Here is a 19847-nt window from a genome sequence, read left to right as displayed (position 1 = left end):
GCCTAAAACTAATGTCTGGTGACTTCAGAAAATTTGCCCGGCAATAAACGTTTTTTTGCCAGCCATGAAACTGTTTTTGCAAAATGACACCAACATTTCAGATACAGTGACAATTCATAATGGTCTATTCCAATGTTGATACCACAGATTAATCGCATCCAAAATAAAAGTTTGTGTTTACTTAATATATGTGTGTGTGGTGGTGTGCATAATTATTTTGTATATACAAATACACACACATGCATGAATATATTTAAGAAAAATGTGTTTAACTAATCTTATATGTTTAACTTTAATGTGTGTTATTAATATATAAATATTTAATATTTTTATATAATATAAATTATGTATAAATATATACATGCAAATACACTCACCTAAAGGATTATTAGGAACACCTGTTCAATTTCTCATTAATGCAATTATCTAATCAACCAATCACATGGCAGTTGCTTCAATGCATTTAGGGTGTGGTCCTGGTCAAGACAATCTTCTGAACTCCAAACTGAATGTCAGAATGGGAAAGAAAGGTGATTTAAGCAATTTTGAGCGTGGCATGGTTGTTGGTGCCAGACGGGCCGGTCTGAGTATTTCACAATCTGCTCAGTTACTGGATTTTCACACACAACCATTTCTAGGGTTTACAAAGAATGGTTGAAAAGGGAAAAACATCCAGTATGCGGCAGTCCTGTGGGCGAAAATGCCTTGTTGATGCTAGAGGTCAGAGGAGAATGGGCTGACTGATTGAAGCTGATAGAAGAGCAACTTTGACTGAAATAAGCACTCGTTACAACCGAGGTATGCAGCAAAGCATTTGTGAAGCCACAACATGCACAACCTTGAGGCGGATGGGCTACAACAGCAGAAGACCCCACCGGGTACCACTCATCTCCACTACAAATAGGAAAAAGAGGCTACAATTTGCACAAGCTCACCAAAATTGGACAGTTGAAGACTGGAAAAATGTTGCCTGGTCTGATGAGTCTTGATTTCTGTTGAGACATTCAGATGGTAGAGTCAGAATTTGGCGTAAACAGAATGAGAACATGGATCCATCATGCCTTGTTACCACTGTGCAGGCTGGTGGTGGTGGTGTAATGGTGTGGGGGATGTTTTCTTGGCACACTTTAGGCCCCTTAGTGCCAATTGGGCATTGTTTAAATGCCACGGCCTACCTGAGCATTGTTTCTGACCATGTCCATCCCTTTATGACCACCATGTACCCATCCTCTGATGGCTACTTCCAGCAGGATAATGCACCATGTCACAAAGCTCGAATCATTTCAAATTGGTTTCTTGAACATGACAATGAGTTCACTGTACTAAAATGGCCCCCACAGTCTGACACCAGATCTCAACCCAATAGAGCATCTTTGGGATGTGGTGGAACGGGAGCTTCGTGCCCTGGATGTGCATCCCACAAATCTCCATCAACTGCAAGATGCTATCCTATCAATATGGGCCAACATTTCTAAAGAATGCTTTCAGCACCTTGTTGAATCATTAGTATGGTGTTCCTAATAATCCTTTAGGTGAGTGTATTTCTTAAAGCTACACTGTGTAGGATTTTCTCCCATCTAGCAGTGAAATTGTATATGACTACCAACTAGGGCTGCACAATATATAGAAAAATTATCGTTATCGTGATAATAGTATATGCGATATGTGTATCGCAGAGAGGTGCGATAAATTGCATTTATTTTATGTGCCAAGCATTTGTTTGATGCATGAATGCATAGGTTGTTTATCCAAATTCAACCAATCAAATGGGGCCTTACTATCTTTATACCCGCCTCCCCAGTAGGTGCTATTATGCTATTGGCTAGATCGGGCCCAAAGGGGAACCTAGTGGCTCAGAGCAGAGAGTGGAAAATAAAAACTAATGGCGGGAGTAGAGACAAGCGAGGAAAATGACAACAGCGAAGAACCTGTGCCTAAAAAGAACTGTACGTCTGAAACACGGCAATATTTTGACTTCAATAGAGAAGACGTGTCATAATTTCAGGTACTCAGGGAGTTATATGAAGACTTCAAAAAGTGTAAGGCCAAATCTATCAAAACTGCTAACGAAATGCCAAATAACAATAACAGAGTCTCACGGACAACCATTAATCAAAGTGTTGCATGTGTAACGTTAACTCCTTATGAAAAAACTGAGATCTTCTTCTGAAGATCAGATATTTATAAGCCTACCTGTTTATTTTAGTATGATCATTACATATATAAATGATAAAAATAAAATATAAATAGCATTTCTCTAGGAAAATGTTACATCGCAAGAAATATCGTTATCGCAATACTCAACAACAACATCGCATATCGCATATTTTCCCAGTATCGAGCAGCCCTAATATATATATATATGGTTTGATATGTGTATTTATAGTGTCATTTGTCTGTAAGTTGTCTTCATTTCAAGTGTAATAAAACACATTTTGCTTTATGATATTTCAGAAAATCTCCTTTAGACGTCCCGTGGGCGACTGTTATTAACTACAGTATATCTGTCAGATGATATTTTTATCTTGTTATGATGGATGAGTAATGCTGGATAATACTAATCATTAGTGGCGGATTGAAAGATCCTGATCAAACTGTGCCGGCGAGGACAGTGGATGATTGCACTGTGGTGTTAACAGTTTCCAGTGGAGTTGATAAAGCAGCTGTGAAATACAGTTTCTGCTCCCGGAGACTTTCGTACGACATGGTTTTGTTGAGTCTTCAGTGAGTGGATCTAATATGAGAAAAGGCTCATCTTGATGACAGATGTCAGAGAGAACGAAGGGAATATGGGAGCATACTGATGTTTTACATTTGTTTTCAATCCTGCAGGAGAGGAACCCAAACACATGTGATTTCATAGGTTGTATTTGCGGTGCTCTTGAATCTGTTCAAAATATTAGTGATAAAAGAAGGACAACTACATTTCACTCCTGTTTTATTATCAGTGTAATGTGTTGCTCATTAACATTAGCCCTTTGTGACTTTAATGAGCCGTGTTTTCCTCCTTGTGTTCTTGTGAAAGTGGATTCTCTCTTAGACTCGAGGCAGACGTTCATTTGTCCACGTTTGGCCTTGTGATATAAAGACAAGGTCGTACGGTGATGCAACAAACAGCTCAGAATTTCTTTCACAAAACCTGCAATGAGCTGAGAATTCCTGGCCCAAAGCCGATTACCTGGCACACACACACACACACAGACGCACATGCACACACACACACACACACACACACACATGCACAAACACACACACACACGCAGCTTCTTTCACTCTTAACCTTCCTGACACACACTTTCAACCTCCTATCAGCTCGTTCTCTTCAAGGCTGACTTCAGATGCATGAAGAGCGAGAGAGACAGACGAAGCTTATCAGTGTTCAGGGAGAGCAGCCTATCAGTCCTCGTGAGCGACACATCTCTGATCGCGCGAGTCATGTGACGTGACCGTTACCCACAGGCCTTCAGCGCCCACTAGTGGAGGAGGCAATAGTGTTCATGAGGATCACATCAGACAGACTCGAGAAGAAGAGCAGCCAAACACTTCATTCTGGACAATAACATTTTAACAAAACATTAAAATTCTACATTCTACATACATATATATATATATATATATTAGGGCAGGGCAAAAAAAAAACTAAATGTGGTCGATTCAAAATCGATTCTCAAACGCCAAGAATCGATTTTTTTTCCATATTTATTTATCTATTACCCAAAAGCTATTACCCAGTATTAGTTTCCCCCCACTGTTCATAGGCTTGCAAACTCCATTTTATAGCTAATGCTGTGAGATTTTATGTTTGTTTTATCTTAATCATAAAATAACTAGTGCTGCACGATTAATCATATCGCATTCGCGATGTCAAGCCTACGCAATTATATGACGTGAATGTCCTGAGTGTGACGCAAAGAAAGACTCGCGCTGCGTGCGCACAAGACAGCCCAGAATAGAGTTCTCTTTCGCGCTTTAACGAACAATAACACACACAATTATACTGTTTGATAACTTTTTACAATTTTTGCATATGTCCTACCTGTTAGACAGGAAGGCGCACAGGTAAATATGATTCTGTTTTAATGTACCCAATTGTAATACAGGATTTGTATTAAATATTCATTAAGTTGAATCGAAATCAAATTTAGAATCGAAATCGAAAATCGAAATTGTATCGAATTGAGAGCTTGCGAATCGAAATAGAATTGTAACATCTGAATCGATACCCAGCCCTAATATATATATAATTTGTATATCAGCTGATACTTATTCAATTTACACTGGTAAAGAGAAAAAAATACTTTAAAAAATAATGATATGTTAATCACTATATTTTGCATCTCTATACTATATAGACATACTCTAACTAACATAACTAATCTGACAACATACTAAATAATAACATATATTATGACAGATATTCTACGGGGGGAAAAAACTATTGCCCCTTTGAGCACTCGATTAGTATGCACATTAATTATGTAAAGCAGAACTGGGTGCTTGCAATGCACTAGCCAAGTACTCATGTCTACCTTCATGTAATTGTGTTTCTGATCTAAGGGACAAAGAGAGGATGAAAAAAGCGAAAATTAGCTAAAAAAAAAAAAAAAAAAGCTAAAAAGCACCATAAATTATGTTTTGCTGCAAAAAAAACTTGACAAACATGTCATAAATACCAAAATAAGACATGGCTCAGGGCCTGAATTTCATTTTGGAAAATGGGGGGGAAATCCCCCCTTAGGTGATTCTTATGGGGGGGATTTTTAATTTGAGGGGGGAGTTTAGACTTTTTTTTAATTACATTTATCTCGCCTAAATGTATGCTTAGCCTACTCATTGCATTTTTACAATGGGGTCATTTTGTTCTTAAGAATTTACACAACTCAAGGAAGCTTGATTTCAATCTTTGAATTAAATTGAAAAAAGTAGCACAAATAAATACAATAGAATAAAGATATCAATAAAGAGAAATAAAGAGAAAAGTTTTTGCTTAGGTCTAAAACTAGTAGGCTATTCAGAAATACTACAGAGACTGAATAAAGTAGCCTAATCAAATGTAAAATAACACTGGGTAGTATTTTAGTCCTGACTAAATTAAATTCATAGGCTATTAATCCTGATTCCTTAAAATGAAAGCTATGTTTTGTTGTTTTGACAAACAAATTAATGACAGACACATATGGCTGCTGTCCCTTAAGAGCTAGTGCACGGATCCTGTTTTCATTATACCGTCACGTGCGATTTATGCTTATTTAAGACATAACCGACTGTGTTTAGATTAGAGCATACTCTCCAAGACCGAAATTGACATCATTTTCTTATGTTTTTGACTGTTAAAGCGATTTATAATCCACGAAAAATAACTTTTGTTACCCGCGAGCTGTTTGTGAGGCTGCTTTACTCTATGTATGTGTGCAGAGAAAAAAGCATCTCTCAGACAGCGCGCAAGTACCGAAGAGTTTAAAATCGCGTGACTGTTTAAACTGGTGAGACTTGAAAAGACGTGCAAATGGTAAACTTTAGTTACTCGTGATGCAATGCTGGCCCGATCGACTCCCGAAACGCGAGAGTGTATTTCCGCCGCCTGCTGCGCGCTTAACGATTGCATTGTGCAACCCATTTTGAGAGACGCGAGATAGAAGACGCAGCGCCGCGGAATCACTCACGCTGTTTGTGAAATTGCGTCTCGCAGACAGTTTTAAAATGACTGATTTGATTTTCCATCTGCGTGGATTAATTTACTAATACAACCTGAACCTACATGCTAAAGTGAATCAATGTTTGCGGGAATTTCCCGCATTATAAATGGGAGACCTGCGGGAATGATAAAAAATATGCGCAATACCCGCAATCCCGCACCGAAATTCAAGCCCTGGCTATGAAGATAATATGATGCCATAAAGAATTGCATGCGCAGGGTGAGATTTGTGAAAGTGTACATAAGATTGCAAGCGTAAATTAAATTTGCATGTGCAAGAGAATATTTGTAAAGGTGTAATATATTTGCAGCATTTTACTGTTATTCGTAAGTGTAATTCGTCTATTGTGAAACTGCAGCTTCGTGCTAGCGCAAAATAAATCGGATCTGTATTCTTCTGACTTCCACTTTTCCACGCCTACACTTTTGGCTCGGTTTTTGAGCACAAATACGGCCAAAAGCATTGCAGGCCTGTGAACAGCAATTTGCAAGCGAAAACAACAGAGTCGGGAACTGCAAAACAGATTAATTGCGTAAAATCAAACTTTGTGTAGTTCCAAATGTCTAAATGGCTTGTGTGCATGGGGCAAAAAAAGTTCCCGAAATAACCCGATTTGTACAGTTGCGTCTTTCTTCTACATGTGCTTCCAGTTTTGTGCTTCCAACACAATAGCAACCACCCAGAACACCCTAGCAACAACCTAGCAATCACCCAGAACACCATAGCAATCGCCCAGAACACCCTAGCAACCACCCAAAATACCTTAGCAACCACCTAGCAACACCCTAGCAACCACCTAGCAACACCCTAGCAACCACCCAGAATACCATAGCAACCGCCTAGCAACCACCCAAAATACTTTAGCAACCGCCTAGCAACACCTTAGCAACCACCCAGAAGACCATAGCAACCGCCTAGAAACACCCTAGCAACCACCCAGAACACCCTAGCAACCACCTAGCAACCAACCAGAACACCCTAGCAACCAGGCTTGTTGTGTGCATGGAGCAAAAAAGTTCCCGAAATAACCCGATTTGTCTTCTTTTACCTGCGCTTCCAGTTTTGGCACAAATCTCTCACTCATTGAGTTTTGCAAGCGAAGAGGAGGGCGGGTCCACCTTCATCATGTATCAGATGAGCTTCTCGCTGACTCTAGGTTTACTCTTATCTGATTGGTTCGATAAACACGCCAGTCACCAGAACACATCTTAATCTTCATTTGGCTCAGAAACGTTCTCGTTGCTTAAATGGTACTTTTTGGCATCATATTACCTTCATACGGCCCTAAACGAACACAGAAGGAGGCGTATGACACTTCAGTCCGAGCACAACTAGCCATGTTTCTGTACATATGTGATGTGAAACACTCTTGCCAACTGGAACGAGTCCCTGCGAGCTGCAAAAGAGGCTATAATTACTGGATCTGCTGTATCTACAGATGAACGCTTGCAGCCGGTGATAATAAACGACTCCAGCGTTCAGGACTCGACACACACACACAACCTTCCTCCAGGCCATTCACATTCAGATTGTTTTATTTAGTGCCATGTCAGCATTCAAAGCTGTTTTCATGGCTGACAAAAATACAAATATCATAATAAATACAATAAAACCAAACAAACAAAAACAACAAGTCATATTATACAAGATTTTTCAAATTAACATGATTAAAAAATCCAAACTTCATAAAAGAGCATTAAAGTCCAGGACAAGCAAATAAAACATGTTTAACAGAGAGGGGAATCTTACAAAACATGCATAGAGTTGGGTCTTCACCTTTAAAGCGTAACTCTCGCCAAAATGCAACCTAGGATCTTTTTGTGAATCTACCCGAGGCAAACTTTCGTTTAAAAGCATAATTAGGATGGAAACGCCACTTTTAAGTTTGACTGTATTTTCGTTTTCGGTCAAATTGCCTTGTGAATGGGAGTGCTTGAGGCACGACTATGACAGCATCAAAAATCGCTATTTTTAAAACACTAAGAAGGCTCGACACAACATGAAACTGTGCTCTCAGTGTCACCAGAGGCTCTACACATGAACTCCAGCATTGAGAACATTGTGTGTGTACACAGAGTTTACTAAAAGAAAGATTTTGAACAACTCACTGTTGCTGTTGTTTCCGGCCGCCGACAATTTGACAGTCAAAAATAGTCGATCTCCGAATGCGAATGAACTGACTCTGAATTTTAGTATTGCTTCTCATATGAGGATCCTTTTTCAAATACAAGGTCAATATTGATTTTCACTAACGACAAAACAACAAATTATCCGTGAATTTATATGGAACTGAGCTTTAGGAGCTTTCCATCTTTACTCTCCTCCCGGTTACGTTGCATTCGGAGATCGACTATTTTTGACTGACACAATGCCGGCGGCCGGAAACCACAAGAAAAACCTTTCTTTTATTCTTGCCACTTATTTCCTCCCGGCCATTAAATAACAGAAAAGAAGCGTCACATTTCTGCACAATGTCTGACGCTGTTCATCACAGTGCGTTTCATCCACTTCTCTTTCTGTCTCTCCGTGACTCACACTTGACACTGTAGTGTAACCCAATTACAGACCATTACATGCCCTCTCGGAGCTGAGGGGGGAGGTCAAGGGTCACAAGACTATTCTTTTCTATAAGGTTACGAGAGATGTACAGGATTAGCTTCCCAGAATAAAACAAACTTGTTTGAATGCATGAAATGAGGCCAGATTGATAAGAAACTCTTAATATTCAACAATACCGGTGTCACTTTACAATAAGGTTCATTAGTTAATGTATTAACTAACATGAGCTAACAATGAGCACTACATTTGTTACAGTATTTATTAATCTTTGTTAATGTTAGTTAATAAAAATACAGCTGTTTATTGTTAGTTTATGTTAGCTCACAGTGCATTAACTAATGTTAAATACAACCTGTGATTTTAATAACGTATTAGTAAATGTTGAATTTAATATTAACTAAGATTAATAAATGCTGAAGAAGTATTGTCATGTTAACTAATCTTAACTAATGAACCTTATTGTAAAGTGTTATTATTGATCTGACTGCACTGATGCTGTTGTATGAGAACTGAACTGAGCAGAACTGCTTTATATATTTAATTAACTAATTTAATAATTGATGATCTCTACAACAGAACTGACTCAACACTGAACAACAGCCGAAACGCTTCACTTTCCTGTTATCTCTGTAAAGCTGCTTTGAAACGATCTATATTGTAAAGCGCTATAAATAAAGGGGACTTGACTCTTCAGCACTTACAGAATAAAGCTGACACATTCACAGGTCACACTTTTGAGGTTTGACTGATGTACAATGACATTTCACAATGTTAAATCTCAAAAGTCATTCAGACATGTCTGTTTCTTTCTGTCAGAGATGCATGCCGAGGACACAATCCTCCCGGGGACATGGGTGGATGGGGAGTGATGTCATTCTCTGTGTGTGTGTGTGTGTGTGTGTGTGTGTGTGTGTGTGTGTGTCCCAACAGCCCAGTCGAAGCCCTGAGGACACAGTGATTAACTATGAGGTCATTTCCCTTCATTGTGAGGAGACGTACACACACCAGCTAGAAGGACCACGGCTAACACTTCAGCTAGCGAGCAACTACAACAGGTTAAACAAACAACCAAAACCACACACTCACTGCTAGACGCACGCAAACACTCAGAGAAACTGATCTGATTGGATAAGAGCTTCAAAAGCCCACAGCTCCGAAGAGGACAATCCAAACAGGATCGAAATCCTGCTGGGAAAAATCAAAACAGTCCAAATATGTCCTCTAGAGACCGCAGCGTGTGCTTCACCTGACTTTCAGACCGCTTTGATGCTGAAAATACATTATATATAGATAAATAAACTCAGAAAATAACCAATAGATATATAATTATGTTGTGTGTGTATATATATATATATATATATATATATATGAAGAGTTCAGATGCAAAAGCCTCTAAGTGCCATCTGAAATTTTCTTCTAGAATGATAATTTTTATCAAGCTTGTATATTTAAGTTCAGTAATTTCACTTAAATGGCAATGAAGATTACCCATTAATTGTAATTTAAGTGAAATTACTGAACTTAAATATACGAGCTTGATAAAAATGATCATTCTAGAAGAAAATTTCAGATGGCACTTAGAGGCTTTTGCATCTGAACTCTTCATATATATATATATACATATATACACAAATACACACATATGCATGTATATATTTAAGAAATATTTACACGTATATATATTTATATATCATTTATATTATATATAAGTATAAATATTTTATATATAAATAATACATTTACATGCAAACGTGTGCATTTATATATACAAAATAATTACACACAGTACACACATATGTTATGTACACAAACACACACTTTTATTTCACAATTGCCCAGCCCTATATATATACATATATATATATTAGGGGTGTAATGGTTAAAATTACTCATGGTTACTTTATTATTCTCTATTAGTTTATAACTCAATATACTGAATGAAACCCAACAGCTTGAAGGCCAAGCGTCCCAAGATCTTCTTCTTACATGAAAGAGCATGACAGCAAATTAAGAACAGATGAGTGAATAAAGGGGATTTATAAATGATGGACAGACTCAGGGAAACTCCTTATCTCCCAGAACACCTGCTGTAATTTCACAGACCGTCAGACGAGACGCCGGAGCAAAGCATTCCCGCCAATGGCTTGGAAAAGAGACTTTCCCGATCAGGACACGCACTGAGAGGCCGGCGAAGTACAAGCCTGTCATTCACACCATCATTTGTCCACGGAAGAGGGAGGCAAACAGGGATGGACATATTTTCAAATATTTTCAGATGAAAAGGACAATGAATAACTGTGGCTTTTTGGGGATGTAGAAGTTCATTACAAGTTCATGCATTTGTGACCCTGGACCACGTCACCAGTCATGAGTCGCACGGGTATATCTGTGGCAATAGCCAACAATACATAGTATGGGTCAAAATTATAGATTTTTCTTTTATGCCAAAAATCATTAGGATATTCAGTAAAGATCATATTCCATGAAGATATTTTGTAAATTTCCTACCGTAAATATATAAAACATGTATTTTTGTGAGTGAATGCAGCACAATCGCCAACATAAATGAACTTTAAAGGAGATTTTCTCAATGTTTCGATTTGTTTGCACCCTCAGATTCCAGATTTACAATAGTTGTATCTCGACCAAATATTGCCCTATCCTAACAAACCATACATCAATGGAAAGCTTATTTATTCAGCTTTCAGATGATGTATTAATCTCAATTTCACAAAATTGACCCACGTGACTGGTTTTGTGGTCACCTATTAGTATATCAGTAGCTGTTTTCATCCAAAGTTTTGACTTTAACTTATGCGCAAAATTGAAATATCGCATAAAACATTCGCGAATAAAGCAAAGTTTCCATCCATTGAGAGGAAAAAAAGCAAAATCGTCAATTCTTGATAAACTGGAGCTAAAATTGCTGCAGTAGGAGAAGCCACTGTATATATTACTTGCACCTCAAGAGAAGTTATCTTAAGTTATTGAACGCAGTTGGGTAAGAGACAAGAGAGTTCTGGAAGGGAATTATCCCGATTAGACCAAAACTAAAACAGCATTTCAGAAGTGTGTTTTTTGACACGCATCGAGGAATTTATTCTGTAAATGTGTTTCCATCGTATAGTTTATGCACGTTTATCCGAATCAATTTGAGAATTTAGAATTAGAATTCATGCACATTTTGGCATTTCCATTCAGCGTGTTTTTTTAATGCGATATCCCAAAATGCGCATAAGAACAGGTGGATGGAAACATAGCTAGTGTGTTTAAAACTGTCCCCCCAATCTTAGCTTCGCTTCATTGGCTCCCGATCCATTTTAGAATTCAGTTTAAAGTTCCGTTCTCTTCATGACCGAGCTCCATTATATCTTAGAGATCTTCTCACTCCTCTGTCATCCACTAGATCTTTAAGATCTTCAGACAGGGCTCTTTTATCTATCCCTCGCTGCGGTCTCCCGTATACAGATAGAGCCTTTGCTGTTGCCGCCCCCCCCCCGTCTGTGGAGCCAGTTGCCTCTGGACATCCGCCTTGCACCTTCAATTGCTATTTTTAAATCTAAATTAAAAACCTCTCTTTATTCCTGTCTGTTCTGTTTGGTTGTTTTCTGTTTTATTTGATTTGTTTTTTACTTTGGATAGTTCTGCTATGTTTAAATGTGCTATATAAATAAAAATGTATTTACTTACTAGTAGTGTAGAGCAAGCAGATCAAGTAAGTAGATCAAATCAAACTGTGTTCATTTAAATGTGGCTTTTAGTCCTTATATGCTAGTGTAATATATGTGTTATATGCTGTACTCTTAAAAACTGATAAAATCAACTTTTAGCAGATATACACATGTAAATATAGACTTTTTTCTTTTTGAATAGACCAAAAAATAGACCAAAAATTATGATAAATAATGATATAGTATTATCATGAATATAATTATTAACAGGTACAAGTAAATCTGTATTAAAGGGGTGGTTGATTATGATTTCACTTTTCTAACTTTAGTTAGTGTGTAATGTTGCTGTTTGAGCATAATCAACATCTGTAAAGTTACAACGCTCAAAGTTCAAAGCAAAGGGAGAGATTTGCTTTTAAAGAAATCACTTTTTAAGGACTACAACAAACGGCTGGTAGAGACTACACCACATTCCTCCCGGGTTAGTGACATCACTAAACCTAAAATTTACATAAACCCCGCCCCTGAACACGATTTATAGATTATCAAGACAGAATATGCTAATCAATGACTAGAAGATAACTACACATCAGCTTCATAAACTCATCAACTAACCATTCAGAAATGTCCTGTTGCTTCTACATGTTGTCACTTCTTCTTGAGTCTCTCCATCATTGTCTGACTCCGGTTTTGACATAAAAGGCTAAAAGCTTTTAAAATGTTCAGGACTCAAGCTGTTGTAGCTCCGCCCCCTGTGCCGGGAGCAGCAGCTCATTTGCATTTAAAGGGACAGACACAAAAACTGTGTTTTTGCTCACCCTCAAAAAGTGCCAACTTTAACATGCTGTATAAAAATATCTGTGGGGTATTTTGAGCTAAAACTTCACATACACACTCTGGGAACATCAGAGACTTATTTTACATCTTGTGAAAAGGGCATTATACCACCATTTAAGAAAAAAATAGCATTTTTTTATGTTGACTTTAAAACAGACAACATAAACCAACCATTACTTCTAAAATTCCTGCCAGCGCATCAAAAACGTGAATATGATGTTGTGCACTGAAAGAATGGTGGCTTTTGGGTAAAGTCAAGGCAGTCCCCTCAGACATCAGCGTTTATTGAACCTCTCAAAGCCCTTCACTGCTGACAGAGTCAGTTTAAGCCTCTTAAGAGCCACTGGGAAACTCAAAAGCAGAGCTGAAGGAACATCAGGGACGTGTCACCGCGAGACAACACCGCTTTCAGACGCGAGCGCATCAGATACAAGCAAAGAGCATTCTGGGGAAACAAGAGCCGGCCTCAGTTTCACACAGGCTGAGAGTCTCGCAGGAACAACATGACAGCTTGAGAAGCGCACGCTTTTAGAGGAGACGAGAGAAAGTACTATTCAGAGCCTGAAAAGATACTGGAACTCAAAAGCTTCTCTGGAAAAGTGTTTCTTTATGTGCTTTAGGGATGCAGGATATACCGGCCACCATATCGGTATCAGACGATATATGTTCATTTTTAACGTTATCGTTATCGGCCCGATTAAGAACATTTGTCCGATATATTAAAGCCGATAAATATTGGATTGTTTGCCTGAATTATGATTTTGAATTGCTTGAAATATGATTGGAAACACTTCAAAAAAGGAAAATACGGTTCAGTGCAACATGAGCAGCGCAAGTCTGTCATATCGGCTACATAAAATTATAATGAGAATATTATCTATAATGGTGTGTTTGGGACAAGACTTTTTAATGGTGAGACTTTCGTTTTTGTAATAAGGCTCTCAAAAATTATATAAGATTTTGGATTTAGATTAATCAGCCAATATTTCAGTTATCTGCTTTCAAATATAAAGAGTTATCGGTATCAGCCAAAAAAAAAATATATCGGTGCCTCCCTACTTAAAAGCATAGTTTACCCAAAAATGAAAATTGTGTTCTTTATGCACATGAAAATTAATTTTAAAAACAATTAATAAAAAAAAGATAGTCACTTTTGATCAATTTAGTGAGTCCGACTACTTGCAGAACAAAAGTAGGCTATTCATTTCTTAAAAAAAAAATCTTACTGAACCCAGCCCAAACTTAGATTACACAAAATTAATTATATAAATGCAAAACAAATGCATTTATTTTTCAGATCATAACTAGAGACACCACTATGAATTAAGATCAAGATCACGTGACAGCAATGTATCATACTATACTGAACTGACACATTTCACATACTACTTTTTAAAAAAAATAGTATATTCTATGCAGTCTGCAATAGGCAGTATATGCATGTGTTCCGTTCCAGATGTAACCTGTGCTGTATGAGGCTTCCTGTATGCACGACATCACTTCCTGTCCCAGCATCACACTGAAGACGAGTGCTAAAGGAGGCAGATTCCCTCAGGACTGCGAGACTGAACAGTAGCCATTGTGTTCATGCAGCTTTTTGGAACATAAACATACTTCCCACACGGAAAAAGCCCTCCTTGCACCGGCAGGGATCTGGCTTGGAGAGTGGAAAGAGCTGAACTAAACTGAACACAACTAATCTCATACAGAGACCGATTGTTTGTATGTCACTTCCTGTCCCGTCCCTCTCTTAGGGCCCTATGATTTCCACGATGCAGATAATGTGGATGGAAACACGGAATTCGGTCATAAAATGGAATTTACAGTTTAACACGGAATGTCACGGAATTTGGAAAATTTTGGATAAATAAATCAAAAGTGGGTCTGTGCACTTCATCAAATCACAATATGGACTAGTGTCTGTGAATTTTGAAACTCATAAAGAAATATGAAAAAATAAAACATTTCATAGGGCCATTTTATTGTAAAAAGATATATATATATATTTATAAATTATTCAATTGATAAAGTTTTATGAATGCAGTTCATTAGATATGTGTTTTGATTATTAATAAAAGGGGTGGTTGATTATGATTTGACTTTTCTAACTTTAGTTAGTGTGTAATGTTGCTGTTTGAGCATAAACAACATCTGCAAAGTAACAACGCTCAAAGTTCAAAGCAAAGGGAGAGATTTGCTTTTAAAGAAATCACTTTTTAAGGACTACAACAAACGGCTGGTAGAGACTACACCACATTCCTCCCGGGTTAGTGACATCACCAACCCTAAAATTTACATAAACCCCGCCCCCAGGTCACGAATTATAGATTATCAAGACAGAATATGCTAATCAATGACTAGAAGATAACTATACATACTGTAAGCTTCATAAATTCATCAACTAATCATTCAGAAATGTTGTCTACATGTTGTCACTTCTTGAGTCTCTCCATCATTGTCTGACTCCAGTTTGAACATAAAAGGCTAAAAGTTTTGAAATTTTCAGTGCGTGTCTGTGTGAGGTAAAAGGACACAAGCTGTTGAAGCTCCGCCCCCTGTGCCGGGAGCAGCAGCTCATTTGCATTTAAAGGGACAGACACAAAACGGTGCATTTTTGCTCACCCTCAAAAAGTGACCATTTTAACAGGCTATATAAAAATATCAGTGGAGTATTTTGAGCTAAAACTTCACACACACACTCTGGGGACATCAGAGACTTATTTTACACCTTGTGAAAAGGGCATTATACCCTAAAGCCTTCAAACAGAATTCAAAACGGATTTCATAGGGTCCTAAAAATGCCATTTTTGTTAAACTTTAAATCGACTGTAGTTAAATTTTACATGATCTCAATTAATTACACACGCAAATTTTAATTTAACCAGTTAAACAGATTCCAGAAGAATTAAATGGGGGAAAAAAATGGAATACAGAAAAACTACAATGGAAAAAAACAGACCTAGGGAAGAACTCTAGTCTGAGAGTCTCTGCAGTAATGATGGGTGTCTCAGGAGAGGCAGGTAAAACCGCAGGCCACAGCGTGCGAGATCAAGCCTGAAGCCATCAGGAACTGGAACCACTTCCCGCGGTGTGGCCTTCATGTCCGACCACGCCAACCTAAAACTGCTGTCCAACGGGAAACTTTAGTCCCTGCACAAAGACCCGGTTATACAAGCATTTCAAGAGCGGGCTGAAGTACAGGTGCTTTATTTGGACCGGATTAACATCCAGCATGGACCCACACAGAGGCGTTATTCTGTTGAACACGCTGAGAAGCAGAACCCCAAACACTCGAGAAAACACGGTCCAGATGAGCTTTATAAAGCAGCGTTTGTGTGCGCTGTGAGTGGCGTTGCCTCCAGACGGCTGGTGAATGAGTCTTTGAGACGCTGGAAACTGTAAGTACAGTGGAGCCATCGCTCGCTCTCAATGAAGGCTCTGTTCAGCGACAAACACTGGCACAAACACGCCAGACACACAAGCACAGGTTCAGAAAGCGGTATGGGATTTTGATAACGGATGATGATATCTAGAGAGCAATGTTGCCGATGGCTGATATAAATGGCAATATCGCTTTGAATATGTCAGTGTAATTGACAGTCAGATAAACTTTCTATTAAATCATCATAGACACACAAAGAAATTAATTTGCTGAGGGTTTTTCTTAAACTGATGATAATGCTAAAACATGCCGAGTTAAAACACAAATAAAAGTTGCAATGGCAATACAAACATCTGGAGAAAAGGAGTGAATAATAAAAATACAATAAAAAAGTCGCTGTTTAGATTTAAATGGGCAAATGCTTATGAGTCTATGACTGGATCATTATTGCAGTGATTATTATGTTTCTATCATGATATATGATTGGTAACAGTTCTTCTAACACTGACTGGTGGAGTGTGTAGCTTTTCATCTCTTAAACATGTAGGAAACACATCATGGTCATATTCAGGAGGACAGTGAAGATTCATCAGACTCAGATTGTGAAAGAATGATTGTGAGGAACATGAAGAATCATTTCCACACATGAGTCCAGATCTTACATTCACTGAGAGTGTTTGAGATGTTCTGGAGGAGACTTTACACTGGACTCTTGCTTTGACATTTTGACAATACAAGATCTTCACCAAAAAAACAATGCAACTCTTGATGGAAATAAATGTTGAGATGTTATTTCCATCAAGAGGTGTATACATTTTTGCTTAAGATCTTGTAATAGACTGTTCGCAAAGACCCGCCCCCTTTAGTTACTGTTGCCATGTCCGACAAGCCACTCTCACACACACCATGTTCTCACGCAGTGAAACACACATCGCGGAGCAGAGAGGCACTGAGACAGGACAGACCAGGTTACTTTTGATATGAAACAAAGTCTCAACTTTCAAATTTGGTCATTTTTTAAAGAAATTTAAACTATAAATATTGTTTTGTGTCTCTTTAATGTGTCTGACAGATCGAGTCTCAGTTAAAGCTGTTCATGAACCGATCATCTCTTCCTTCTAGTTCATTTATAGCATCACATCAACATGATTGAACAAGAAGGAATGTTGTTTTAACCGCGGAAAGGCGTCAGTACACACCGTTTTTCCAAGTTCAAATCCTCCAACGTTAACCTACTAACTCTCCTGACTGCTCTGTCGGACAAAAATGGCGGATTATGATTGGTCAGATCACCTGTCAATCAAACTCCCTGCGAAGGGTCAATTGATGTGGGTTAGAAGAACTGTAGAGAGTAGAGCGTTGGCGCTTGCAACGCCAAGGTCATGGGTTCGATTCCCAGGGAAAGCAAGATCTGATAAGAATGTAAATATGAACCTTGAAATGTAATGAGTCGCTTGCCAAATGCCAAAATGTATAACATGCTAGACACATAATAATCACTGCAATAATGATCCAATCACAGACTCTTAAGCATTTGCCTATTTAAATCCAAATTTAACTTTTGTGTGGTCGGGCTGTATAATACAACTTCAAAACAGAAAATTAGCTTAAAAAAAACACAAGGGGAGCGACTGGTCAAGCGTGCACCGCTATTGATGCCGATAGTCTCTAAATTGCCAAATCTCGGCCTGGCTGAGGTCCATCCATCACTAGTTCAGACAATGATGCCCTTAACGCACATAGAAGTCTGTTCCTGCTCAGAGGAAAAAGGCGTTTTCCTCCTAAACCCTGAGGGACGTTACAAGGTACCTACATCCTGCTAAACCAATCTCAGTTAAACGCCATCACACACACACATGGTTGAGCTTCCTGTCATAGCCACTGAAATCACAGGCGCTCTTCCTGTGCAGCTAAAACAACAGGATTACACGCTGTCAGAAAGATGCACTCAGCCTTTATGAAGAGAAATCTGGTGCCTTTACATCACAGAATGTATATATATATCAAGTTAAGCCAAGCTATCAGGTTCTCTGCAACCCTGCAATTTGATCAATGCAAGATTATATTCTTCTAACAGAACGAACGAGGTGCTGTGTGCAATTCACACACAGCTCAACCCCTCATGATGACAATGCAGCGCTCACAAGCCAAAGATAATGACGAGTGGTGTCAGCCGTAATTCACTGGAACGCTGTGATCTCAGAGTCTGGCATTACTTGACTGGAGGCGCTAAAAATACCCCGGCCCGTTTCCACCGCCTCAGGACACAGAAAATACAGTATCGCTCCCGCACAGCGCTGCCAGAACACATCAGCAAATAACTGAGATTCCCCTGCAGAAACAAAGAAGAGCTCTGTGTGTCCCGTCATCACATTCAAGAACGAGGATCTAGACTGATGGATCAAACTGGTCTAATCACTACAGTCCACGGTACAGTTATGGTGTCAGATAGCAATTTACAGTATATATATAAATATGATATACATCCACATATAATTTAGGATCTCGTGATTCTTATTTCTCACAATGCTGTATCAATACACTGGGTGTCTGTGTTTTTTTGTTCATTTAAATGTGTGAAAAATCAATATTCAATTTGCAATTGGGCATATCAGTCTTAATTATAACCAATTTGTTACGTAATAAATTGTGAGATGTATCAAGATGTACTATATAATAATATAGGCTATTGTCCAGGTACCCTGTCCAAAAAGTATGGAAATATCAGGTCGATTTACCGAAGCGATGCAAATAATAAAATTTCATGAAGATGCGAGTTTGAGCTGTGTGCAGGATTTATATAATTGCTCGAATATAAAAATTCTTGCAATATTGCATAAAAAATCTGGGTGCAAAAAAGTACTATTAGTAGTATGATATAGGCTATGTACTAAAATAGTAAAAAAAAACATACTATTACTGTGGTACATGCCCATAAAGCATAGTAAATATTTTGTAAATTTACTAAAAACATGCTAAATAATGTTTTCACTCTACTATATTACTCACACTGAGTATATCAAATGTATTATTTATTATTATTTATACACCTATCGTTTGTATACCACTCTATTCTTTTACATATTTTTTATATTATACTAAATGTTTATTTTGTATAACTTTAGTTGACTAAAACAGCAGCTCTTGCAGAATATCTGTCATCAAATCCTGCTGTTGTGCATTTGACAAATACAACCATTGTGTACAACCCAAAACAAAGAGTTTGTGTTGAAGTATTATGGCATAAACTTTTGAAACTGACGTTGACAGAAACACCCAAAGTCAATATTTGTTTGATCCAATGAATCCAAAGCGTGAACGCGCGTCACAATCAACGCGCAATCCCGCACAAATATCGGATCCAAATCCATTAGATTTGGAGCTGTACTCCCCATGAACGCATGGCAGGGTTGATCCAGTACAGGAATCCTCATATTTACTGTTTCCACTGACAGTTTTTCCTTCCTAAGTAATTTCTCAAAGCGTTAATGAGCGCTACTCACTCGTTTGTTGTGTGATCCGTCGCTCGCGCGCTATGATCTTCTGAGGTGATATTCCAGAACCCGCTTTTCCTGTCTTCTCCAGTCGATCCTCTCTCATTCCAGCTTTTCATTCCCTCTCATTCCAACATGGCTGACGGGCAGAACCCAGCCCACTCCAGCTCTATCCAGCTACACACACACACACACACTCCTCCCAGTC

At 38.3% G+C, this 19847-nt stretch overlaps 1 protein-coding gene across 4 annotated transcripts in view; it reads right to left on the bottom strand.

Annotated features, from left to right (window-relative positions):
* Positions 1-19847, bottom strand: part of ptk2aa (protein tyrosine kinase 2aa) — a 112702-nt gene extending 92855 nt beyond the window's left edge. For 2 of the 4 annotated variants that reach the window (XM_081376776.1, XM_081376779.1), the window contains exons 1-2: positions 19649-19760; positions 936-992 (exon numbers count right to left, since the gene is read on the bottom strand). In XM_081376776.1, the coding sequence (XP_081232902.1) occupies positions 936-992; positions 19649-19745 (154 nt within the window). In that variant the 5' untranslated portion in view covers positions 19746-19760. Of the gene's footprint in view, positions 1-935; positions 993-19648 lie in introns of all 4 variants that reach the window. The other 2 variants (XM_081376777.1, XM_081376778.1) reach the window with 2 other exon arrangements.

Source organism: Scardinius erythrophthalmus, assembly GCF_964197995.2.
Source record: "Scardinius erythrophthalmus genome assembly, chromosome: 10".
Classification (NCBI taxonomy): Eukaryota; Metazoa; Chordata; class Actinopteri; order Cypriniformes; family Leuciscidae; genus Scardinius; species Scardinius erythrophthalmus.
Note: the sequence above shows the minus strand (reverse complement) of the source record. Positions and strands in the feature narration are given on the sequence as shown.